Source organism: Rhamphochromis longiceps, linkage group LG15, assembly GCF_057381845.1.
Source record: "Rhamphochromis longiceps isolate RC_006_pf linkage group LG15, R_longiceps_female_GT1.1, whole genome shotgun sequence".
NCBI classification, from domain to species: domain Eukaryota; kingdom Metazoa; phylum Chordata; class Actinopteri; order Cichliformes; family Cichlidae; genus Rhamphochromis; species Rhamphochromis longiceps.
The window spans coordinates 5,177,817-5,205,151 of NC_140571.1; the positions used below are offsets into that span (position 1 = coordinate 5,177,817).

Genomic DNA, 27,335 nt, shown 5'->3' on the forward strand with positions numbered 1-27,335 from the left:
AGACATAAGGCCGCTCCTAGTTTTCTTTTGTTTTTTTCTAGCCTTATTGAGCCAGGTAATATCTTTCCTCATTTACCATTCCCGGATACAAACTCAATTAATCAGGGGTATCAAACATAAAGTGCGGGGACCATAATAAGCCAAGCAAAGACTCCAATCCAGCTCACAGGGTCGTTTTGGAAACATGAAAGAGGGCGTAGTGAAAAGGTGAGGATGTTCACGTGTTTCTTTCATAACATCGTTCATGTAATTGATCTGGAAATTACAAGAAGACTTTTTTCTACATTGAGCTACATTTTTAATTTGATCAGTTCTATTACAATCATGTCTTCATGTGCTGACTATTTGGTTAAATTGTATACAATAAGCAGACAATTGTGAATATTCCTTTACTTCTGCTACAATGATTCTGACTGGTTACTTGTGGATATTTACAGTGAGGAATCGCAGCTTCTGCCCAAATACATCACAATGCTGTTTCACCACTTCATAAAGTGAGCATCTGAATTTGCTGCAATAAAGTGGTGGATATAGTTGTTATCTGCATAAGAGGTGAAAAAGTTCCCGTCTCATCCTCCAACTCTTTCCCCAAATTCTTCATTTGACTAAGGGATGGAGGCTCGGTCGTGCACAGATGGGTGGTATACTATTCAAGTCATAATCCATCATAAAATTGTACCCTCAAGGATTATGTGTGTGCGTGTGTGTGTGTGTGTTACATGGTTGCATGTGTCCTGGGCCATTTGTGCATTTCTCTAATGTGGCTGTCTACATGCCATTATTGAAATGAGTTAAATGAGACGTATATCATTATAATGTGCTTGTGTATGTGTGTGTGTGTCTGTGCATGTATGAAACATCAAATGCACATCAAAAAAGTCGCATGTCTGCTTATCAGTATTACACTAATTATCATTGATGTTTAGCGTGCAATTACACCATATTATTCCCAATAATTATAGAGCACGTATTAATCAATTAACATGTACTGAGAGCGTGCCCTTGCATGCTCTGCTGGCATTACATTGTGCTTGCGAGTTCCACAGGACAACCACACACACACACACACACACACACAAAACCCCAACAATCAAAAAGAACAACAACAAAAAAAACCAAAACGTAATCTCCGGCTTGAGTGTGGTTTGTATTTGGAAGAACAAAAACGCTCCACGTGTGCACGTGTCCCTGCAAATACATCCGTAAAGGCAAGAACACACTTACACAGTATTGCTTTTTACTTTCAGTGGGTGGCAGAAAAAGTAATTTCTCCAGCCCTCCCTTCCTCCTCCTCACCTCTCCTCTCCATCCTCACCCCACTATCACATCAGGCAGGGTCTACTTATAGTACCAGCCAGAGAGAAGAGAATAGGGAGAGAAAGGGTATTATGACAGTGAGGAGAGAAAAGAGAGGGAGCGAGAGAAAAGAAGGGCAGACAGGGTATTATGAGAGAGAGGGATGAGAGCAGTGAAGGCATTTGGAGTCTTTATTCGCCTTCCTAAGCCTCGGGCTCTTCTCCCAATCCGATTGGTCGATACGGCCAGCCATGTAAATGAAATGCAAAGCAGAGAGAGACCCTGACTTCCCTTTGCCAATTTGTGGGGCCCTTTCTCTCTTCCTCTGCCGATGGCTCCGTTCTTTTATCAGTCTGTCTTCCTCTCAACGTGACGCCTTTCTTCCTCAGTATCACAGTTTGCCGCCTTCAACCTCTGATTCTCCCTCTCTCGCTCTGGCAGATAATGATTTGCCTTTTTTCTCTGAGAGCTGAACTTTGCACTTCTCTAATGTTCGGCTCGAAAAGGATTTAATCCGCCAAGGCTTCTTCTTTTTTTTTTTTATTTCCTGGGAAACGCTAGTGGTGATTAAGCATATGCTCTTTTGCATGCGTGCAACAATGCTTGTGTATGTGCAGAAGCATATATGTCCTGTTGTGCTCTTTGTGCGACTCTCTACTGGAGTCCATTAGACATTTTTAGCTTTGCAGTCGCATGAGGAAAAACTGCAAAGGTCTGAAAAGTGTTTGGCTCAAAATAATCTAAATATGCACTGGACATTTCATAGAACTGAAACGGTCTTCCATCACTGGAGAAGGAGAGTCTGCTGGCACTAAACTCTTAGGCCAGAGTTTCAGTAATGGGGGCCCTCGCTGTGTAAAGCTCTGGCTGTGAGATTTAGGTTGCTGCTTATTTATTTTACAGAGTCTAATCAGCTCCAGCAGTGTGTGTGTGAGAGTGTGTTTTTAAACTGCATGGGACTGGGTGACAGGCCAATAGATGAAGACTGGACTGATGGCAGTTTTAAGTGCAGACAAATGCTACAGTCTGTCCCAGATTAAAGATGCCCTCCACCGCTGTAATCCCTGAAATGCTGTCAAATTGGTATTTCCTTTCCTTCCCTCCCCTTCACTGAACATACCAACACTGAGAGTGAGCATCACAGCATGACGTGCATGTCCTGGACCGAATGAACTCTAACTTAATCTAATTAATTTCTTTGCCTTAATTTCAGGCCTCGCTTCAGTTGGCGCACTTCATCAGAAAAGTGAGTAATGTAACTCCGACAGAGCAGAGACGAGGGAAGAGAGCAGCACATCCGAACATCAGAAAACAAATATTTTGAAACTGGAAGCCAAAATGAACATGAGAGAGATGTTTTAGTAAATGATATGGTGAGGCAGAAAAGTGAGAAGCATCACCCGAATTGCAGCCAGAGATGAGAACTGGTCAGTGTGCACTGGACAGTTCATCAGGCAAACGCTGCCATCTGCAGGCTGTTGTTTGAAGCACATCGAGATTTCGATAATTCTTGGACATCTGTGGTATCAATCAAAATATCCACTGCTGGTGTCACGGCTAACAGATGGATCCAAGTGCAGACTGCGTGCTGGTAAGCAAAAGGTTGACAATTTTTTAACACAGAAGGAAAACCACAGTGATGTGTATATTCAGTGAATGAGGCAGGGGTTCAGGGCTCCAGGGGAGGGAATCCACACTCGCTCTCCACTCAGCCCAAACTCCTCACGCTCGCTCGCTTCTCCAAGGCCACTCTCGCTCAAATTTCCACTTATGTTAACACACACACACACGGGGATCACAGGTCTGGGTCCGCCACAAGTTCCAGAGAGACCGATCAGATCAAAACACCACACAGCACCGAGAGAGTTTCTTTCAGAAAGAGAGCTGAGAGCACGAACACGGGAGGTTCAACGTTCCAGCGCCGACTACTCTGTGCCGCAGCGTTAAATAGGCCAGAGGGACGCTGCCTGATCAGCAACAGGTGTTGTAATCACTGCTGGCGCGTGGGCCAAGGGTGAGAGCCCACAATGAGCTCCACCCAGGCAAGCAGGAGAAAAAACAGAACAAACTTGTGGCCAACATGAGCAAGCCAGAGAGGCACAGGGACCATGACAGCTGGGAAATTTGTGGTCAAGAATAAAACTAATAATGAATAATTCTGTGTCATTTTTTTTCTTTTTTATAAATAAATAAATGAACAAATAATTAAAAAAAAAATCTTACTATAGATTTTTTCCCCAGGTACTATTTTTTAAAACCATGCTGCTCGTAAACATTGCCATTTTTTTTCTTATTTTCAAAGTGTGTATAATGAAGCCAACCCACACTCAGTAGCCAGTTCAAACGTATTTTCTCGCTCATCTCTCACAGTGTTTAACCATTCAGAGAGATCAGGTTTCAGTTTGGGCTGCATTTATCTGAAATTTCTGCTTCCTGCAGTGCAATGAGTGGAATTTCTTTTGAAGTGAATTTTGATCTGTATGAAAGGGGCAAGAGCTTTGGCTACAGAAGCTTTTTCATTCCTAAGAGAGGTAGAGTGGGTTGTATACTAATGGAGAGGTCACAGGTTTGATTCCATTTATCCTAGTCAAAGTGTCCTTGGGCAACATATGGAGTACAAGGGCAGAGTTTGAGTGTGTGTGTCATTGAACATTATAGTGTTTGAAGGTACAGTTTACTTCTTGATGTATTCTCAATCATCCAGGAAAGTAAATCTCCAAAAGTTGATTCTGTTCATCTGGACGTCACCAGGGAGGATATGAAAAGTGGCAGGTTAGCCTTCTTAGACTGTGAGATTTCCATCAGTATGGGGGACATCTAAAAGCTGACGTGTGCCATAAACCTACACATACGGATCAGTATTTAAGGTTTGACTCTCATCATCCACTGGAGCACAAACTGGGTGTCATCAGGACGCTACAACACAGAGCGAACACCATCCCCACTGACACAGCGGCCAGGGAGGCAGAAGAACAGCACATCAAGAAGGCCCTGAGTAAATGTGGTTATCCCAGCTGGACGTTTGTCAAAGCTGGAAAGGCACCTAAAGAAAGCTCCAGCCAATCCAGGAGAGAAGGACAACCGCTGCCCAAGCGAAAACCTCTAGTGATCCCATATGTGTCAGGAGTATCGGAGCAGTTGAGATGCATTTTTTCTAAACACCGGGTCTCTGTGGCTTTTAAACCCCAAAACACGCTGCGCCAAAAATTGGTCCACCCCAAGGATCGGGTCCCCCGACACAAACAGAGCAACATAGTGTACGCTGTGCCAGGAGGATTCCCAGGATTTATACATCGGGGAAACCAAACAACCTCTGGCGAAGCGGATGGCACAACACAGAAGAGCTACCTCGTCAGGCCAGGACTCGGCAGTCTATTTACACCTACAGGCCAGTGGACACTCTTTCAAGGATGAGGATGTATACATCCTGGACAGGGAGGAACGCTGGTTTGAGCACGGAGTCAAGGAGGCCATTTACGTGAAAAGGGAAAGACCATCTCTGAATCGAGGAGGGGGCCTAAGGGTACATCTTTCGCCATCTTACAATGCTGTGATTGCAGCCATTCCCCAACTCTCTGTGAATGGGACTCATGGCCATTGATCAGTGGTCTTTGATCAGTGGGTTTTGGTCAGCGGTTGTTGATCAGTGGTCATGAGAATTTGCATAATTACGATTAAGGAACTGACCTCCCAGCCCATTGTTCCTTCAGTGGGCTCGTTTCAGTCATTATGCAAATGTAGTGTTTATAAGATTTGGGGAAACCTGCAGTCAGCTGAGACTGAAGACGTCGCTTGGATGAGTGACAAAACGTTTCTCCCACAAAACGCTACGTCCAGATGAACAGAATCAACTTTTGGAGGTACAGTTTACTTATTACTTATTGTCTGCAGATTAGACATGCAACCGTCCTGTCTCCAGACAGCTGGCAAGAACCAACTACAACAGCGGGTTATAAGCCAACATTATGCTAGCTAATGTTGGCTTGAGTGTCTCTGATACATAGTTAGATTACATTCTCACATCATATGAGAGCTTATTCACTAAGTGTGTGTCCAACACTGTCAGATCCATTTCAAAGACACTCTTACTAATACTGGTTAACATCAGCTAATCGAGGCTAGGAGTGGCTAACGGAAGCTAACAGCAGCAAAAACGGCAAAGCTTACTGAGAGAAAAATTCAGGATATCCTCAACAACCCACCTCACTATCAAGTCAGACTCTTTTCACAAATCTCCTCCAGAGTCAATAGATGGGGACACGTAATAACAGTGGACTGGCAGCTAGTAGTGAGATGTTATACGCTATAACTTTAAAAGGCATAGAACAAACCACTGCATGGACATGTGACTGAATTTATTTAACATGTGTATGAATTGCTGAATATGGGGGTTGTTTGTAGTCTAAAAGCACTTTGAGTGCTAAGTAAGATTAGCGTGCAAGTAACTGGTTCACATGGAAAGCAACAGAAGTGGAAAGTAATTAAGTATAAATACTTTGTTACTGTACTTAGGTAGAATTTTCAGTTTTTTCTTCTGATAACTTTTTACTTAAACAAATATCTGTACTTTCTATTCCTTACATTTTCAGACTTGCTTCTTTAAGCTGTAGGAAGGCAGACGAGACAGGAGAGAAAGAAGACAGGTTATAATTAAATTTAAGGACTGCTCAGCGACACCTGATAAACTGCAGATTTAAAGGTTACATGAAATGTCATCATATGACATATTGGATTTGTACACGATGTGTTTTGATAAATTATGTATTTCCATTTTGTGAAACATCCTGCAAAACAAACTAAGTATATCAACTTTGTGTTATTCAAGTGTTGCATGAAAGTACTGGGTAGTTTTGTCCAGGATAAACAGGTTAGTTTGCAGTACATAATCTAGTGTAATACTCTCCAAAGACGTCTCTGTGAATACTTTTCATGGGAAATACTTACAGCAAAGTAATGTCTCTAAAATTTCTCCACTTTCCCGGGATCCCATTTTTGGTGTTCCATAATGCTAGAAAAGCATTAAGTGAACACCCATTTTAGCAACTTGCAATTTAACCAAAAAACACCTAAATCACAAGACGTTAATCTGGAAATGTGTGTCTTTGTGTGTATAGGCATGCACCATAATGAGTAGCGTGGGGGAAGCTAGACAACAGCTTTTTGACAAGAAGGAAGAGGCCTACCAAAACACATGTCAGCCACACACACACACACACACACTCTCCTCATCATCCTCTCCTTCCTCATCCTCCCATCAGCCCTCTCACTTCCTTGGTTCTCCCTTCCTCCTTCCCAACATCCCCTCCTCTTCACTGTCCTGCCAAGCTGACAGCTCCAAGCTCCGTGGAAAATGAGTCTCACTCGCATTACAATCGCGCGGGACAGATTCCATTAGCACTATCTGAAATTAAGCACGGGGAGCAGGGAGCGGGCGGCAGCGGCGCACGCCCCTTATCAGAGGGAGAGGGTGAGCTCCTCTGACGTCACTAATCCACTGGGTGGAATTGAGCAGACACACACACACGCACATACACAGCGTGGGGAAGACAGGATTCTCACACACACATTTTTTTATATACTAAAAGACACCAGGCACAAACAGGTAGAGGAACAAATCCACACACATGCATGCACAAACACTAAAAAACCCACACACGTGCAGGCGTGTGGCAAACAAAAGGAAAAACAGACATTAACATTTGTGCTGCAAATGCAACACCAGAGGAGCTTCAGTGAGTCTCTGCACTCACTTTACACGTCCCTGGAACTTATATTTAACGGGGTAATGAAAAGCTGACGTACATGATGAAACTGGAAGAAAACAAGCAACACATCAGTTCTCCGCCTCTGCGTGTGTTTGTGTGTGTGTGTGTGTGTGTGTGTGTGTGTGTGTGTGTCAGTGGTTTCCTGAGGAGTGCTGGCAGGTCTGTTTGGTGGTGCTACTGGTGGGATTTGTAGCACGTCAGTCTCTTGGTCTAAGATGAAACTGAGCCTCTCTCGCACTCACTGTGCGATCCCCACCTCTGCTGCCCGCTTCTTGTCCCGTCTCCCTGCTCCAATAATTCATACAAATGCAGATTCCACATATAAGTGAACACACACGTGCATCTGCAGGAACGCCCCACACATACCCCCCAGTGTCCTCATCCCCGTAGTTATTAACCCTTGACACATAAATCCAAGGGTATGTGGGTGTGAGATATTAGCCCCGTGTGTGTGTGTGTGGGAGGGAGGATGGGGTTAATCTTTATGTAGTGGGGATCTTTCACACAAGATCACTCAATTTAAATAGAGTGGGAACACTTTGATGTCTCCAGCCCTCCCTTCTTCCTTCGTTCTCCAACTCTCATTCACCCCTCTAATTTGCTTCATGTTGCCCCCCTCTGTGCCCCTGCGATAAGGTGTAATGAGAAATGTTTTCGAAATGGCTCTCACCTACCATGCGACGCTAATTGAGCATGTGCTTGATACAGCCAAAAAGGAGAGCGCTCGTCTCTGACCGCTGACGTCGCTGAGGAGAAGAAAATGAGAAAAGGAGCATTTAGTTTTCCCCAGTTTCCCCAGCCATGAGGCGACTGAATAAAACAAAACTGATGCATATGTTTGCATTAACTGAACCGAACAACCCTTCCCCCTCAAAGACACAAAGCAATGAGAGTACGTACCATCTTCATTAGTTGTCATTTACAGGGAATTACGGAGATGCCTCCTCAGGGCTGTTATTGGTCACGCAGCCTGTATCAGGGAGGAAGAGAAGGAACTTTGGGAATATTTGAAAACAGAAATGTTTGGCCTATATTCATTTAGCATCAGAGGGAAGGCGCTACACATAAAAAAAACAACATAACATAAAATACAAAAAAAGATTCAACAGCAAACTGAGCAGAACAGAAACTAAAAGATGAAAAAAGCTAGTGTCACGACACATTTCGTTTAGGTTCCTTTCTCTGTCATATGTCAACACGTTCATCCACCCACATCCAGTCTGGGCCTCCCTCTCTCAAACTGGGATGTGTGAGGATTGCGTCCGTGGTGGTAGAGCGGGAGACCGCTTGGTGAGACTAAAACTGTGTGGATTACCAATCCACTGCCACAGCGTCACCTCCCTAACAGGATAACACCGCATAATAAACTCCATAAAATAATCAAACTTATTACAACTCTTAACCCCTGTTTAATACAGTCAGCTCAGCTTACGTGTGTTGGTATTCACCACTAGTCGAGCCACAAAAGAGAATAGTCTTATAAGACCAGAGAACACAGGACAGCATATTGTGATGCCTTAATATTGGCTTTAATTGGATTTGTAAATTATGTGGCTAAATTAGCACTTTTTGCTGCTTGGGGATTTAGTGAAATGTGTAGCAGGAAAGGAAAAAAAAGGGGAAAGTCTTAAAGTTAATTAATCATCTGTGGCTCCAGATTAATTAAAGTTTCCCAGTGTTTGTAGTTAATGGGGAGATTGATGGAACAATGGCTTGAACGCCCCCTGCCTCCTCGAGAGCAGAGTCCACAGAGACGTACTTCAGAGCCTTTGATTATCACACATCCTCCACACACACATATGTACACATGCATGAAAACACACACACACACACACACACACACACACACACACACACACACACACACACATATATATATATAAATACACAGAGACCGGAGAGTCCCCTTCAAACTTCCTAGTCACAGATATCATTACTCCCATTGAGGGATTCACATTAATTAGCTGGGATCAAAACCTACAAATCCCCCCACTGAGAATTCCTCTGTTCGCCTAAACTATACCTCCATCATTTATGCCACATCCCCTGACACACAACCACATACAGAATACAGCCAGATATCCCTGTTAGTGGGCCAGGGGTAAAAACAAGCTGTTGGGCACCCTTTCGCTGTCCCTATCCTTCCTTGTTCAGCTGTTTTAAACTTATTCAAATCCATTACAAGTTTAACCTGTACCATACACATTACCAGCAAACAGCTTTCTCCACCTAATAGCCAGCTCAGTACGCATTTAATGTATTCAAAGGTTGTAGTTGAGCAAAAATAAGGGACAGTAGACTTAACTATGGAGAGAAAAGCATTATGGGAATTCTGCAGAGGCTTAGGAGGATGCATGTGAGTGCATTCTAGGAAGCCATCAGTGCACTGCCCAGTGATAACGATGCTATGTTTAGGATACTTGCTGGTTGAAAAGTTAGCTACATGAAAGGATCTGCAAGCTATATGTATGCATACTGACAGACTGTATGTTTGTGTATCTTTTATATAAAATCTGTAGCTGTTTCACATATTTTTGATAGTGCCCCCAAAGTGGTACTAGACAGCTAGATAACATATTAGCACCTACATGCAGAACATACATACTACCATGCAGTAGTATGCTGGGACCTTCACAGTGATCAGGTCACAAATTCAGGTCCCAACTTTCCAATATGAAATATTTTGCTTACTATTTGTTAAGCACTAAGTTATGGTTAATCAAAAAAATTAAAAAAAAAATGAAAGGATAAATAAATCTTGGCTACATTCATATGATCATGTTTGGTTTAAAAGGCGCCGTTTGACAACTTGAAGCACATGTTATGTAGCTCCTTTTTACAGCTTACCACATTTACCAGTCATAGTGCAAAAGATAGATGCAGCTCCTGTGATGTCACCCATTGGTTTGTGAAGTTCTGGTCTCAGACGAGAGTTGAGCATTTTCACCATCACCATCTTGATGTTTTTGAAGCCATATATGATAGTGGCGGGTCAGAGGGCAGTTTCTATATGCGTTACAGTCTTTTTGCAACCACGTGTATCGCCCCCTGGTGGTTGCAAAAAAGAATCCAGGTTACAGGTTCTTATGCACAGATCACTTTTCAGACCCAAAGGTAACGTCCATCGTTTAATGATTTTATATGCTTTTTGTCACATGACCACCAGAGGTCTTACACATAGTTTGGCTTGTTTTCTTTTCATCGGTGGTTACTGTTTGGATAAAAACTTCCAAATGAGGCTGTAGAGTGGATTACTTACTGGTTATACAGTAATAGCAGCAACCAGCCTGCTGAATGGGTCATCTGATGTGTCTTAGGCTGGGATATCATCTAGATGCCAGATCCCTCAAGCACATCTCTTACTTTGACTATTTTTTATGTCATTACAGTGCATCTGGTGCAAGCATCGAACATTAAATGCATCACATTGATGTTCTAAAGTGAACTGCACTCAAACCAATGGACAAAGAGAACTGGTAGTGAATTTTCTCTTTCTGCAAAGTTGGCGTTTTTGAGTGTACGGAAATTTTCTTCTAAAAAATGTGCCTATGATTAAAATTAAGAACATATTGCCGCTCATGAGATGAAAATTGTAGTGCATGCACCCAAATTAAAACTGTGCATACCGTCTCTCGAGTTTTAGCAGTCTTTGGGTTTTCTCTTTTCCTGCTTTGAAAGACTTTAAATGTAGCGTGTCGGCACGACACCCGTGAAAAACGCTTATTCAAAAGCAGAAAGCCTCCTCCTCATGGTTGAAGTGACATAATTTCTGTACAAACTCCTGAATAACACCACTCCACGCAGGGCTTCGGGAGCCTTTCACCAGGCACCCTGAATTCTTTGCAAAGTCTTTTATATTTCTGCTTGAAATCAAGCCGCCTGTAATTTTGCCGGCATTTGCAGCTCGTTATCACATTTGCGCGGTGATGTACCGTACTCGACTGCCAAAAGTGCTCATAAAACAGATGATTATTTAAAACTGGTGATGCAACTCAAAGCAACCCTGCTCATGGTGTGGAAACCTCGGAGCTGGTAGAGGGCGCCCTCTGCTGGAGCCTTCTTGTTTCCCTTGTTAAACAGAAAGGACAGCACGGCAAACTTTGAACTGGTTTATTGACATGTGTATAGCGATTGTCTGTGCACCGGACGATTACAGAAGAATATGTTATAAAATAATACAAAATAGCTGTACACAACACAGATTATAGTTAAAGGAATGCATTGTTAACTGTGAGGTTTTATGCTGTATTATACATATCAGCTACTCACTCGCCTACGATGAGACGAGCTCATAAGTTGAGGAAGTTGAGGTTTGGCCATCTGGTTATGAAGGTCAATTAATAGATATGATAACAAACGAAGTTAGGGAAGAGCTGATGATGTTACTGGTGGTATCAAACAACCTGATGCTGAGCTAAAATACTTAGTCTCTAATTTTTTAACTAATACTAAAATCTAAAACTCAAAAAAAGTTACATATGGATGTCCATAACCCAAAGTGAGTCATAGAATAAAACAAAAAGAAAACTCAAACAAATATTGTACGTTAGCTCATAAACTAGAACCCAGTGGGGGTGCTGCAACTGTTCTCCATCCACATGCCAATGGTGTTACATGTTGTACTGTATATATGCATATCTCTCTCTCTATATATATTTTGTCAAAAGCAAGATTCACTGGATTTGGTGTGATTTGCGAAGGCCAGCTAATACACATGATTTCATTGCCTGTTTCATGAGACCCGTAAGTGGTTGACCTGTGGTGATCTACCCGACTGTTTGCCCTCTAGAATTTGGACATAAGATGTGGCTGCTCTCACATCGAACGCCTTAATCTGGAACTTTTTTTCACTCAAAGTGCCTTTTATCAGGCATCTTTCAGCTGTGACTCTAAAATCCTTAATCCTGAGCAACAGTAACACAACCCTCATCCACCACACTACAAATCTTATATTTAGACTTTAAAGGAGACCTATTATGCCTTTCCTCTTGTTCTGTCATACACATGCTTATACAAAAGTGGATGTTGATATTAATAATGGTCGACCTTTCAAATAACGAGGTAAAGCTTCAAACGACCCAAAAGGCTCTGTTTTCTTCTACATCTGCGCCCATATGATTACGGTCATCTCAGGAATTCAGCTCTAACAATGAGACCAGGAGCCCCACCCACCCTCTGTTTAAACAGTCTTTGAGTGAGGGGCAGCCAATCAGAATAAAGTTAAAAGCGTGGGCGGGGAGCCAAAATGGCTTTTATTCACACAATAAATGAACTGAGTGGGCTGTCAAGGTAAATAAGGATTATTCTGAACTGTGAACCATGCAAAGCTACTGAAGAAGCATAAGAGGTCCCCTTCAAATGGAAAACATGCTGTCTTTCATTAGCTTTAAATGCTCCATGACGGGTCCAAATACAAAATGTAAACAAGTATCGATGTGAATGTCTTTCTGTGATGAATTGGTTTGGTGGAAAATATTAGCATAGTAGTACAAAGTGGGATTCAAGAGGTCTCATTCACAAAGATCGTGGATCTATCAAGTATGAGGATCTATTTAGGCGCTCGTTCTTTTTTCCTCTTGCTTTAAAGCCCACCTCCCCCAAAAAACAACAAAAACAAAACAGAAATGCTGCAGTTTTTAACCAACGAAGGACTCGGAAGACAGCTCAAACGTTCTCAGCATGAATTGCAAGTTGGCGCTCCACCGTGCAAAGTTTTCGAGTACGTGTACGTGTAGTGTACATACTGTATGTGTACGTTCAGCACATGCAAGCTAGACACAATTTTTTCACGTGAGTGTATTTCTTTCTTTTTTTTCTGTTTTTTAAATCAGTTATGTCTTTCATACTTGAGGCTATTATTGAATTTACTTGTTGAGCTAGTTCACCAAGCTACACCTAATATTCAGTTACAAAAATAGTATCACAATATAGACCATTCAATATGAGCACCAGGGAAGGCTAAATATAGCCCAAAGTATTTTGGCTACATTCATTGTCTGGGCAATGTTTTACGGTAGCAGAGTGTGTGTGAAAGTGTGTGTGTTCGTTAGACACAGTGTTGGCAATGTTTTCTCACTCACAAGCTCCCCTACATCTACCGCACGATTATATCTCGTAACATACACAACTTGCGTACGTACACTGAGTAACAACAGTTAACTAAAACCAATTGTCAGATAGAAAAATAGTTGCTGTATAATTTTTTTAAACACTGAACATCTAAAAGAATTCCTCCCACTTCCCCAAATAAAACCCTCCCCGTTTCCTAACAAAATAGTTTTCTTTGAAACAATAACCCAAAAAAAATGTTTTGAGGTTACACAAGGTCAAGCCTACTGACACTCCATCACACTACCATACACCCTGTTTAACATAATTCAGAAACCAGAAGTGTGTTCAAATTAACAAAGAACAAGCTGGATAGTTTTGCAGCATTACCAGCACAGTAAAGAAATGATAGAATTAGTAATTAAATATGGATCAGGCATTAAGTCTTTCAAATCTGCAGCTTGTGGTATCACTCATATTCTCTGGTCTATGACCCCCAATTTGGAAATAAGTCACGGGATTGAACACGCCTCTGGTTGAGCCCTTTACCTGGAAACCATTTCAGCCACATTTGAATTGGACTGCTGACCTAACACTTGGCTAAACATAGCATAACATCTAGCTTATTTATGGGAGTGCTATTATTGCTTCAGAGTTGGGAAGTGGAGTTCATACCCGATTTTCATTCCAAGCCTTTGTTTATCCTTACCCTGCTTCATAATTAGGAAAAGATCTGCTGTAAAAGTACTGCAGTGTTCCCTCTGGCCCTTCGGAGCTAATCAAACAATCTGCAGGTTACTGTCCAAAGAATTACAACACATAGGGGTCTGTCATTAATGGGCAGTCTGTGCATAGATCTTACTCTACAGTGATATGTAAAGGACTCCAACAACATATGCTTCTAATTCCTTAACTTCAGAAATAGTTGTGAAGTTTTCCTTCATGGATCAGGAAGAGTGTTAAATGCTGTATGGAAGCACGAGCCACTGATCCCACATTATAATCATCAACCATCCGCAGTTAACAAAGCCCACTGAGAACACAGCTAGAAATATAAAACGGTTGCTAGTTCAGAAAGGAAAACCATTAATTATAATGCTGATGTCAGATAAGATATTTTTTTATGGAAGTTGATGCCAGAAGCATTAAGTTTTTTTGTGATGAAAGTCCTGCCGCAGCCAATGAACTAATAAAAAAAAAAAAGTATATGTATATGTATATATATATATATATATATATATATATATATATATATATATATATATATATATATATATATATATATATATTCCACAGCAGCAGAAGTGGTTACGCTTCATGTGAAAGGGTAGAAGATGAATAAGTGCAAAAGTTACTTGCATTTTATACAATGCATGGTGTTGAAGACTGACGAAAGTCATGTGGCTATCATTTGATAATATAGTTAAAATGCAGCATCATAGTTTAAGCTGTGAACGTGCAGCATCACTTCTGAGAGCTGTGTCTCGCTGAAAGACGAGTAATGACTGAAATCAACTGCCACTGTGTTCAGCTGGAATTAAAACCCTCTGACTCCTGCACGAGGGGGGCGGGAAATGGTTTAAAATTTAGAAAACACTTTGAATTGACAGCACTGATAATTCTGTCCTATTTTCTTGATCTTACACTAATCAGCAAGCCCTAAAGGATAAACAAAGGGAAGGATTTGTCAGCACTGAGCTACATTCAGTAACAGAGAGTGTTATTGTACAGAACACACACGCTTATCATACTGATCAACATTTGAACGCATGAACGCAGCTCAGGTAGCTTCCTGCTATTGTGGTTGTTGCTGAGAAGTGGTGATTAGTCGATGGGGCCCTGGAAGATGAGCCGTGTCCAGCCGGGGGAGCTCAGGGCAGTGGAGCAGAAGGGGCAGACAGGTCTGAAGGCATGCGTCCCATGGGGCAGAGGAGTCTCAGCCCAATACTTGGCTGTCCTCTCTGAGCAGACGTGGCCACATGGCACAAAACCGTGAGTGGGGGCTCCGGCATCCACATACACCGCAGGCTCACAGCCCAGCCACAGCGGCACGTAGGGACCCACGCTCCTGCACAGGGGACATTCTCGCCGGGTGGTGGAGCCTTCACCCTCTCCTGGATCTTCCTCTCTCTCCGATCTCTGGCCCCAATCGTGGCGTCCGTGGACGTGGCCACAGGCGAGGTAGACCCAGGGTTGACGCTCTTCAAGGCTGAAGTTAAATAAAGTGTACCGATATTTTAAAGAAAATTTTTTAATGCATGCGTGTGTAACAAAATAGAAAAACCTGTGAAGAATTTTCTCCTAAAATTAGTAATTGGAAATAATCCGTTTTTAAATAAATAACAAGACCTTAATTTAACCATCAGTGTGGCCCTGACCTATGACTGCGTGGAAGGCTGGGGAACGCCAGTGTGCTGAGGCCGACAGGACACTGGGGCCGGGATGCGTTAAGCTCCTGACGAAGCGCCTCCAGGTGACGCAGAGTGGGAGAGCGCATGAGCCCCTCACCGGTGCGCCACAGCAGAGTAGCACCACAGAGATCGACGAGCGACCCGTCACGTAGTGCGCTGCTCTCCCCCTCCGCCTGAAGTGACGCACAAACAGATATTTGTGTACAATAAAAGGCAAACACAGACCCCGAAAGTTCACTGAAGAAATGTAGATATGGTAACCAAACCTGCGGCAACTCACCAGCGTCCCCCTGCTGGGTCCAGACCGTGTCTCCCGCAGCGCATAAACATCTCCACAGACGGAGATCTCCCTCCACAGGCCTTGCTTGGGATCCTCTGGGAAGCCCTGTGGGTGCATCACTAGCACCCCATTAGTGGTGAGGCCATCCATATGCCCATCAGGATTTTTCCATTTGGTTGCTTTCTCCTGTGGCAGCAAAGACATTAAAACATAATATTGATATGTTTCAGAAAGTATTTTTATTGTGTCAATCATACTGTTATTCCCAGCATGAAGAGTGCTGCTCTCGTCTTACTTTCAAATACAGGCAGTCCAAAAACACAGGGAAAAAAGACTTTGCAGTTAGATCTTCAGTGCATCACTTTCTACAACAGAAGTCCCACAGCACTGTGCAAAAGTCTTTGGCCACCGCACCATTTTGCAAGGAAAATGGGTACAGCAATTTATTGAGATGTGCAAATACACATGGAAACACATGGACAACGCACCCATCCCTTGCAGGCAGGTGCTTTTCTATGCTTGAATGATTCATAGGTCAGTGTTAAGTGGCGTAACATACAAAGCAACACTCTCAAAATGGTCAGGTACAAGGAATGGACTGAAAATGAGTGAAAGCTAGTCAAACACTGCAATTTTTATCAGATCGTTTCATGGAAAGTTAAGCTCTCTTAAATCATCAGGATGTGTACAGTAGACAAGAAACTGGGACTCAGTTAGATTTTTCAATAACTTAAAATCTAAAATATTCTGTTATTAGAAACCTGTTGCTGGAGTATGAGTCTACTCACCCCTAAGAAAATATTTTTGGAGGAGTCAAAGCCTGCAGCATAGATGCGTGCAGTGTAAGGCGGGTTGCGCTCGCACACTATTCTGCAGGCAAAACGGGAAATGGTGCTGGGAGCAATGGAAGGATCTTCGCCTTCCTTTCCTCCAGAGGTGTCTGTTACCACAAAGTCAATAGGACTCTCTGTGGAGCGTCCAATCTGCAGGGGACAGCACAGAAAAATACTATTTATTAACTGAAACAAATGTCTCATTAAAATGTTATTGGTAAGCAGAGCTATTTCTTTTAAAGCATCAGTGCTCATAATTTTATGGCTTTGAGCTATCTGGGCAAGATGGTTCATTTTTATGTTTAAAAAGATCTGTAAGAGCAATAGAAAAGCACAAGCGTGTGCATAAAAATAGACTTTCTTGGAGCTATGACGTAAATCTCTTTATTTTTAACACTTAATGGTCCCAGTTCTGAACCAAAATAATCTACCCTCCTGTAGAAATGACTTTGATGGGATTACATAACAGTTGGAAACTTGCACATGATCGCACTTCTTGGAGTACATTTTGCTGTGAATCCTCTCATCACTCAAAAGAAAATAAAAGTTGACTTTGTTTGCTTGCTGTGTTACCTGGAACATGTCTGTGTTGTTGTCATGGCAGTACTCCACCACCACGGTCTGGTTTCGGGACAGGGTGAAAGAGATGCTGTGCTGCCCCCTGCTGTGCACCGCCTGCAACAACAACAACAGCAACAACTTGTGGTACAGCAGTCATTTTCTGGAAGCTTCTTTCTTTTCATTTAACCACCCATATTCTTAAGTAAAACACACAGTTATAAGCAAATAAAGTATATCTACATTTTTGTTTTTAAAGGCGCCTTTAAATTCAAACAGTTTGTGCAAAGGGACTGGCATTTATACAACACTTTTCCAGTCTTACCACTCCAAGCATTTTAAACCAACAGTCCCCAACCCCCGGGCCACGGACCGGTACTGGCCGTGAGTCTTTGGAACCGGGCCGTGAGAGTTGTGAAATTGATCGGTTTTAGGGTTTTTATCGTCAACTCGGTTTTCCTGGGTCTTTTCCCCATGTGTTATGAATAAATCTTCTTTTTTTGCTACCGGTACTGGTTTTATTTTGTTGCGGCACCTTAAAGGCCGGTCAGTGAAAATATTGTTGGACATAAACCGGTCGTGGCACAAAAAAGGTTGGGGACTGCATTTTAGACTACAAGCCACATTTACCCATATAATCATACAACCTAACTTATGTCTTTGGATTGTGGGTAAAAGTCAGAGAACTCTCGCAGACCCAGGAAGAACACGCAAACTCCACCTCACCATGATTCGGGAACCTTGTTGTGAAGCCAAAGTGCTAACCACGGTACCATCATCCAACATTAAGAGCAGCATTTAGCAATGACGTCTTCTACTAAGCGCCAGACAAACAGATCAGCCGGTGGATGTTGATCTAATATAGATACTGGATGACGTGTCTGCTGATATAAAAGCCTTTCTTTGTTGTGTTGGAAATTGCTGAATAAGATGCTTGGAAGAGTCTAGACATGGTGTCATCACACAGATTCTCTTACAGAGTCAGCTCTCAGCACAGCACATGTAACAACACAGCAGAACAGATGGTGGTGTGGTGTGGGTTTCATGGTAAGTTGTTAACCAGTTTGTGTAATACAATCCCACAAATCTGATCACTCTCATGTTCAGCTTCATTAAGTACACCACTGAAATCAAATATAATACGACAGCTCTGACACAAATTTGACACTGTCAAAAATTCCCAGGTTTTGAGATAGTTCTATGTTTTTTCAGATCACATTAGGTGGTGGTGATGAACATGACAGCATTACTTTTAGGTGGTCCTGAATGTTTGCCTCGCTCCATGGGGATATTATTTAGTGTGGCTCTGCGGCTTATAGCAGACTTCCAAAAAACAGCAAGGAATACTGCTTTCAGTGGCAGTCTAAGACTGCTGGGCCAGGAACTTTCTGGTGGACAGCTGAATGGTGTCAAGGAGAGCCAAAAAACCAACTCTGCCAGTGAGCCAGGTTGGCCCTGCCACATGGTTTTGGCCCCAGTATACTCGCCACATTGGTGCACTGTTGGTAACATTATCACACAGCCTCTTCCATTTATGGTCCCTGTTACAGTGCAGATACCTGCTGCAATATTCTCCTGAACAACAGGTGTCACCATTCAGACAAAACCTCATATAGGAGGAGAAGAAGTCAAAACAAGAACCAAGAACCAAAGAACAGCCAAGTTTTTCTCCACAAGGTCTCATCTTTTCGTGGCTCAAGAGTTGGGAGTTCGCCTTGTTCGAGCCCCGGCTTGGACAGTCTCGGTCGTTGTGTCTTTGGGCAAGACACTTTACCCGTTGCCTACTGGTGGTGGTCAGAGGGCCCGGTGGCGCCAGTGTCCGACAGCCTCGCCTCTGTCAGTGCGCCCCAGGGTGGCTGTGGCTACAATGTAGCTGCCATCACCAGTGTGTGAATGGATGGATGACTGGTTGTGTAAAGCGCTTTGGGGTCCTTAGGGACTAGTAAAGCACTATACAAATACAGGCCATTTACCATTTCAGATTGTTGCAACTTCTTCCTCTGTAAACTCTGTGAATCTCTGAGCTTCTGTGCTAATGTATGATAAAAATGGCGGTACAACCAACACAATCTTACACTTGTCTCTTCAATTAAGCTGCAGCAACTGCAGCTGCGAATCTGAAGTTTAATGTTAATAATTTGTCATACAGTGCTTTTTGTCAGGTACTGCACAGACGTTATAATGGGACCTTAACAGTGACTGAACTTTCAAAATAAAAGTAAGTGGCTTTTCAACTGGTATTCTGATCATAGGTGGTACTGTTATCTTAAATTAAATAAATAAATAAACAATACTGTTGGTTATTGTTCATATACTTGAAAGACCACCCAAGCAAAGTCTCTGTGTGGGAAAAAAATATCCATCCAAAATAATATAAATGTTGGCCGATTTATTGATACCTGAATTTTGTACTAGCTAAAAACAGTATCCAAGCAGTAATCAGTATCAGTCATCTCCAGATTAAAATCTTAATTCAGCTCAAGTTTTTTACATGCAGCATCTTTCAGTACATCAAACAGCCTTATGTAGGATGACACACACACACACACAGACAGACCACATAAACCTGCCCATATGGAAAAGATATATATAAATCTTATAAAGTTTGTATCTGTCTTGTGTGAAACTTGTATGAAAAGCATACAAGAGTGAAAACACATATAAGATCCCTTGAAAAATTATATAATGAAAGTTGTATGTTTTGGATACTTACTAAAACAATGTATGAAAGTAATGAGAAAGTGGCCACTTTCAGGAGTAAATCATGTAATCCTTATATGATTTACTCCTGAAAGTGGCCACTTTCATGAGTAATCACATATAAGTTTTTACTATTTCTTTTCCATATGGGTGTCTTCATGATTAGTCATCCTTCCTCTGGCACACAACAGGGGTTACAGGAAGGAAACTCATGTTACACAATGATGAAAACTATAGCACACACACACACATGCGCATGGACACGTACCTTGCTGTCCTGTGGTGTATTGAGGATGTGCACAGCACTGGGCTTGACACCGTTGGCCTTGGCCCTTCGGTACAGAGCAAAGCGGCTCTTTCTGCGCCCACGGTCTCCGTTTGGAAGGGAGCCATTGTAGCTGGAGGAAGATAAACAAACACAAGAACATGACGAAAAATATCTACTGAAACCAACAAATGATGTTTAAGTAATCTAATTTGGGCTGGAATACAGGCGACATCTAGCTTTATTGAGAAAGCCTAATTGTGTTAAAAACACAGTTATCTTGTTTGCATACTTATCATAAGTCATCACTTAAATGACACTGAAGCTGCCAAGATGTCAGGAAAATAACGGCAATTAAAGTGCAAGCTCAATTAATTATGTGCATCTTTACAGCAATACCGCTGCTCGCTCGTTTGAAATGAATTAGAGCAGCACATTCAGGCCACTCGTGATTCATGTTAAACTGCTGAACCTCAATGAGAAAGACAACCTGCACTTGATCTGACTCACTCGGCTTGTCCTTAAGGCCCACGTTCACTAAAGAAGAGCACGCTCTTCATCTAACCTCTTACAATATAAAGCATCTTCAGCAAGACAGATTTATTTTCATCACACCATTGCCCAATTACATTAACCATAAAGAGTTGAGTAAGTGGTCTGGAGAGGATACTGAATAATACTTTGAAGCTTTGTGTTCATTAATAGCAAGCAGATATGATAGGTTCTTTCAGAGGGTGGTAAATAACATAGTCCAGCCCATTACTGTTTTATAACTCAATATAAGGCTTTTAAATGAAAATCCTTCTGACACCTTAACTAAGATATTGAATTTGTCCTCAATGTTTTCTGTAGCTGGGTCAATGTAATTTCTTTCACAGCTTGAGTTCACAAAAAAGGCAGTATGTAAGGCTTGTGACTAATGAGCAGGACATGTTTCTTATTAAAAGCATTCAGAGGAAGTCCTGCAGGCAAGACTCACAATTTTGACAATAACCATCTTCACTGCTCCCCACAGTTGATGGGATGAAAAGCCATCTGGTCTGGTTTTCTTCTGACTTTTGGTCTTGATTTGAGTACAAAAGGAAGCACTGCCTACTTTTTGAGTGTCAGTAAAGTGTAGCTCTGACACTGCGATGAATTTACAAAAGGAATGAAGAAAGATGATTTAAGTGACTTTGCAAGTGGCATGTTCTAGACGGGTGGTCTGAGCATTTCAGAAACTGTTGATCTGCTTGGATGTTCCCACACAGCCATCTCTAAGTTTAACTGAGAGTGGTCCGAAAAAGGGAAATATCTGATGAGGGGCAATTCTCTGGGATGAACAATGCCTTATTGATACCACTCACAGGAGTATGGCATAGATGTATTCAGACTGAGTCGGTAACAGTAATTCAAATAAGCACTCAATACAACCAAGGTATGCAGAAGAGCATCTCTGAATGCACAACATATTAAACTTGAAGCAGTTGGAAGACCACATTGGGTGCTACTCATGTGAGCTAAAGCTTTATTTAGACCTCTGCTAGAAATGTATGTCCTAACTTACGTAATAATTGGAAACTCATTTCACCCCTACACCACAACCTTTCACGCCATTTAAGTCTTTTGTATCCATCAACCCAATGTGTAGGCACATTTCTCAGAGGTACACATCAGGTCGGTGCGTAGGGTTATAACAAGGTTCCAGTTATGGCGTAAGTTACAACATAAATCTGACGTATAAGTATAATTAACACGTAAGAATGGAAAACTGAGTCTATAATGTCCACAAGCTCACTGAAAGTGGAAAACAGAAGACTGGAGTCTCAATTTTACAGCGACATTTAGATGATAGGGTCAGAATCTGCCATTAACATGTTGGTAATGGATCCATCCTGCCTTGTATCGATGGTTCAGGTTGGTGGTGGTATAATGATGTGAGGGATACGTTCTTGACCGATCAGTATCCCTGTTAAAATGCCACAATATACCAGAATATTGCAGCTGACCATGTCCATCCCTTTATAATACAGTGTACCTATTTTCTGATGGCTGCTTCCAGCAGGATAACACAAACTATGCTAGAAAGGTAAAATCATCTCAAACTGCTTCCTTGAAATCGGAATGCACCGATCCAATATTAAGATCAGATATTAGTCTGACAGCCCCCCCCCCCCCCCCAAAAAAAAACAAAGCAAACAAACAAAAAAACTAGTCTGGTTACTGGTCTGGATATTGGTTATACTGAACTGATCTGTGGTCTGATACATTCATTTCAGTTCACTATGGTTCTGTGTTTACTTCCTCAATAGACAGCAGCAGCTAGCAGCAGAGCTAATGTAGCATGGAGCGAGCAAACACCAGAATGTCAGCAGTTTGGAGGCATTGCAACAGCTTCGGTCTCTAAATTTGCAAAGTTGTTGTTTTTTTTTTTGCTGCAAACTGGGCTCAAGGTGACATGACTGACAACACCTGACAATGAAGATGCTTTCTGTCTCTTCCTTCACTAGTTTACTTTCACTCTCATTATATTCTGTCACCGACCATATCTAAGAAGCTAGAAGGACACTGGTTTAGTGTTACACCTGTTGGTAATCTTCTATTATACTTATGGTAACGTGACCTCTCCTGACAGCTCACAGCTGTGTGAGAGGATGAAAAGGGAAAACTGTTAATAACAGCAGTTTCCAGCAACCTAATGTCGCTCACTTGAATCACTCTAATATCACTTTGACATGAGCTCTCTGAAAATAAATTAGATGAACAACTTTAGCATATTTTTCATAGTTTTTCACTGCATTTACCCCAGGCCTGTTTTTATTTATTCTTTTACTATTTAATACTAACACTTCAATAAATTTGTATTCATGAAAAAATGTAAACTGTCTTTGATGGTTCAATCTGTGAGCTTGTCTAAGAGCAAGTTGATATTGTGCATTTCAATTCCATGAATCTCAGAACATAGATTTTCTGTGGTTGACAATCCTCAGGATAGAGCGGGAAAGGAAGGTGGGATGATGATGCTGAACAGATCAAGTATGTCACCTGGAAATACTACAAACAGGGCACATTCAACTTTGATTTTTTTTTATGTGAAATCCAATTAAAGAGCATGACTCAATGCAAACCTGTACCCTTCCTGGCCTGCTCTGACAGTTCAAACTAAACTGTGACTAACAAGGAAAAGACTGGTGCAGGAATCACGGACACGCAAGCACAGAGCTTTCAGGGCTTTGGCCAAAAGTCAGAGCACATAAAATAGGGCAAAGGATAAGAGGCTGCAGGAGATAGAGAAAAGGGTAGCAGGTTGGTCGAAATGGAGGCAGAAAAACAGTCAGAAGCTATCACAAGTTTTAGAGAAATAAGTGAATAAAATGAAGGACGGGAGATGGAGAACAGGGACTGAAAGATCACGCAAAGCAGAGGATTGAGGGGGAAAGGCCAGAAGGACAGCAGCTCTTTAAGATGCGTTTGTGGGCAGTTCAGCCTGCATCACAAATGTGCACACATCATAAGGCACTATATGAAATATTCACTCCTTCTGCCCCTCAACACGAGGTTTATTTTCGTTGAGGGCAAGTCACCAAGGAGGCCTGCCTCTGTGAAAGTCAGCACTCAGCAAAACACTGAATGGTCGGCTAGAGAAAGGGCTGGGTGATAGACAGAGGAATGAGACAGAGACCATATTGAGATAAGTTATGGAGGAGAATAGAAAGGTGTGAGAAGACAAGAGGGTGTTCGCATAGCGAATAGAGGGGGTTGCTGGACGGGGCATGGTGGTGGTACATGGTGTCCAGAATAACTAAGGTGACGAGAGATAGCAGGCAAGCAGCCTCTGCAAAGATCACATGGCCAGCAGTGAAGTAGACATTGACCACAAGGGGCATGGGATCATCAAAGCTGACAGATGCAAAGCCAAACCACAGTTGCATAAAACATGGCCAGAAAATTATGAAATCTGACAGGAAGCAGTAAAAGATACAACCTGTTCTTACACTGCCTGCCTCCAGGCAAAATTACCTGCTGTATGTTTGAGAGCAATAAATTCCACAAATCCAAATGTAATATACCTGTGATCACCCATATAATAAAACAATTATTCACAATATTACTGTACCGTGTACTACTACAACCAGGCTGTGGCACTGGAAGATAGTTAATCAGCTTTATCTCTTTATCCTTGTCTGTCAGCTCTTTTTCAAAACCACAGACAGGTTACCAGTCTGGCAGGGCACAATCAAAACCGACTCTCAATCACCACAGCTTTGAAAGTGAGGTTGTACAAAATGCATTTTTTTAGCCATCGAGGAGGCGCATTTCGGCACACACTGCAGAGCACACTGGTGTTCAAGTTCCACAGCCAAAAAAAGGAAAAAAATTCTCAAAATAGGCATTCAGTTCTCACATCCTTACTCTGATGTGAGCGTGTAAAGGGCTGCTGTGTTCAAACGGACGTTAATCAGTATTCTAATGCAGGCGGGCTACAGCCTCCTCACTCTGTGTTCAGCTGGAGGGGAAGAGATAGGCCATTAGGTCAGTTATCTTTGGCATACACAGGAAGCTCTGCAGGGCAAAAGGGAGGCCTGTGTAAGGCTGTGTATATGATTGTGTATGTGTATATGTGTGTTGTAATTTCCTGGTCCTTGCAAACTGTGCATAGAGTGGAGCTGCAGGGCTGGAAGTGCTGTGGAAGCTGGTGGCTGTCATCAGCACATCCTGCCCACTCCTGTACTTGCGTGCGCTGGTGATGTAGAAGGGCTTTTCTCCTCCTCCGCCTCCTCCTCCTCCTTTCTCCCTCACTCCCTCCCTCCCGCCCTGGCATGGACGGTCATCTGGCTGAGACGTTTTATTAATTAGTAATACCAAACGAGAGCGCGACTATGACTATGAATATAAGCAAAACGCATTTTTCAGACGACGCTGTTCTCCTCCCTGCTACTTTTAGCGAGCACCGATCCAGCAAAGTATGACATCATTGGGATTTTCAGGTCTGAGCAATCCAGCGCTGCCACTACAACCATTGATGAAAAACCGGCTACATCCGTAGTAGCCTTATGTACTATGGCCAAGGCAGATGTTGCACCTTTACACTTAAACATGATGGAGAAACTATGCTGGGCTGTAGTTTGAGATAAAATGCCTTAAAAACTTACTTTTTAACATTACTACACAGCTACACCGGTGAGGGAAAACGACGACAATGTAACATAAATGAGAAATAAGCTAGAATCCCTTACTACGATTGATTTAATAACCCTAAAACAACCGTAAGCGCGATATATTTTGTAAGAGCAGTGGATTAAAGCTGAACTCGAACGTCATTTGCTGGGTTATTTGTGCTGGTGAAACCGCTACATATTTAAAGGTTAATTTGCCACTGGAGCTGTTCACCAAACGATATAATTTCACTCTAGCTTAAGGTTTTAAAAGACTTACCCCAAAATGACCAATTCGCCGTATTTTACCGGGTCTTTAACGGGCACATCATCATCTCCGTCTTTTTTCGGTGAATTCATCAGACTGGACTGGTCCAGATGGGGCAAAAAACGCGTCCAATTGCAATAGTGGTGAGATAAAACAATGCTAACACACTCGAAACTGTAGGGAAGTGGTTTTGGTTGTAGTCTACCAAAGTTTGGGCACTGTTGGGCAAAGTTTTTCCAGACTTCTAGGTGTTTTTTTCATTGTTTTAATCCGGTGAAGGAGCATCTTTTCGTGGCTTTAATGCCAGTGTGTAGCTAGTTTGTATCGCGACAAATCTGTTCAGTAGCAGGGGATACAACAACGGCTAACGGTAGGGAGTGGGCTGTACCATAAATTGGGGGAAGAGGATGCCATTCACAGCATATGTCGAAAAATTTGATAAAATTTACGCCCGTTGGGAAAAACGTGCAATTTCTCGATTGAAAATGCTGATAAAAACTTCACGTGCGATTATTAGATAAATAAATGCAGTTCAGCATTTAGAACGTAAAAGCGCCATGAACGTATCCACCCGCGGAATACGAATGGATGCATCCGTGATGTGAAGCTGGCTCCCCCCGATAGAATAAAATGAGCCATTTCGAAATCCACAGGAAGTACCCGCATCCCCCTGCCATACCGAGGGATTCTACTATATTTAAAGTAAAATACTACCTCACTGGATTTTTTTATTTATTTATTGGTATGGTCATAAGTGATGCTGATCTAACGGGCCATTATTCAGTCTGACGTAAGGAGGAGCTCCGGGGGGTGTGGTGGTGGAGCTAAGATGTGGGTCACCACTGCGCCCCAGACTACACCTTCCCCCCCGCTCCCTGGATTTCATGTGGGAGTCGGGAGACGGATATAGGACGGCTGGAACCCACGCGTGCATCCCTCTCTCGCTCTTTTCTCTCACACTGTAGTAAGGCATCATGTTGTGACCGCATGAGGGCAGTGCACTTGCTAAGTACAACTTTCCAGCCAGTAAAGTCTGAATGGTTTTTTTTGTGACTAATTTTCCAGTTTAAATATCACTTCTATTTACACGCACTCTCCAGTAATATAAACGAATGAACAGCTAAGCTTAGATATGACACCTCCACCCCACACCAACACATGAAAGCAAAACCTTTGCTGCAGGGGTTTTGAACAGAAGCCAGAGACACTGATCAGCATCGTTGTCTTCATGTGGAGCAGTCCCCTTTTTCATGTTTGGCTTACTGGTGTAACATGTAGTAGCTTGCAGATAGAGTTGCAAGGCGAAACGGTATAGCACTCTGCATGACTCTGCAGTGTGTGGCAGTGTCGGGCCTCTTTTTACTGGATATATGGGACAGCAGTAAAACATTTGCATGTGCAAATTTACAGATGTTAACCTAATTGCTATGATAATAGTTTCAAAAGGTAATGACTGTGCCCTCAGTAACACATTTGCAGTGCTACAGAGCAGTGATGACACTGTATGTGGGTAATGACTCATGAATCAGCTTCAGAATTAACCAAAGCAAACAGCCACACCCTTATTTCATAATTGACAGCCCACAGCAGTCACAGAGTAACTGATCAACCAGCGTGAGCACTAAGTAATCTTTTGTATACTGGATATCAGAAGGTTAACCTCCAACATACTTTTCTTCTGAGATACAAAGTAGAAACTGGATGGACCAGATGTGCATGCTTCTCTGTGTGTTTGTGTTTGTGCATGTTTCAGTGTGAGTTTCTTCCTTTTCCACT

At 42.4% G+C, this 27,335-nt stretch overlaps 1 protein-coding gene across 1 annotated transcript; it reads right to left on the reverse strand.

Annotated features, from left to right (window-relative positions):
- Positions 1-11,156: 11,156 nt before the first annotated feature.
- On the reverse strand, positions 11,157-25,932 carry LOC146651865 (E3 ubiquitin-protein ligase pellino homolog 2). The gene is made up of 7 exons (XM_085381502.1): positions 25,572-25,932; positions 20,160-20,289; positions 17,207-17,308; positions 16,589-16,783; positions 15,801-15,986; positions 15,488-15,693; positions 11,157-15,318 (listed from the first exon to the last, which is right to left on the reverse strand). The coding sequence occupies exons 1-7, from the start codon at positions 25,649-25,651 to the stop codon at positions 14,934-14,936; spliced, it is 1,284 nt and encodes a 427-aa protein (XP_085237628.1). The 5' UTR covers positions 25,652-25,932; the 3' UTR covers positions 11,157-14,933.
- Positions 25,933-27,335: the final 1,403 nt, after the last annotated feature.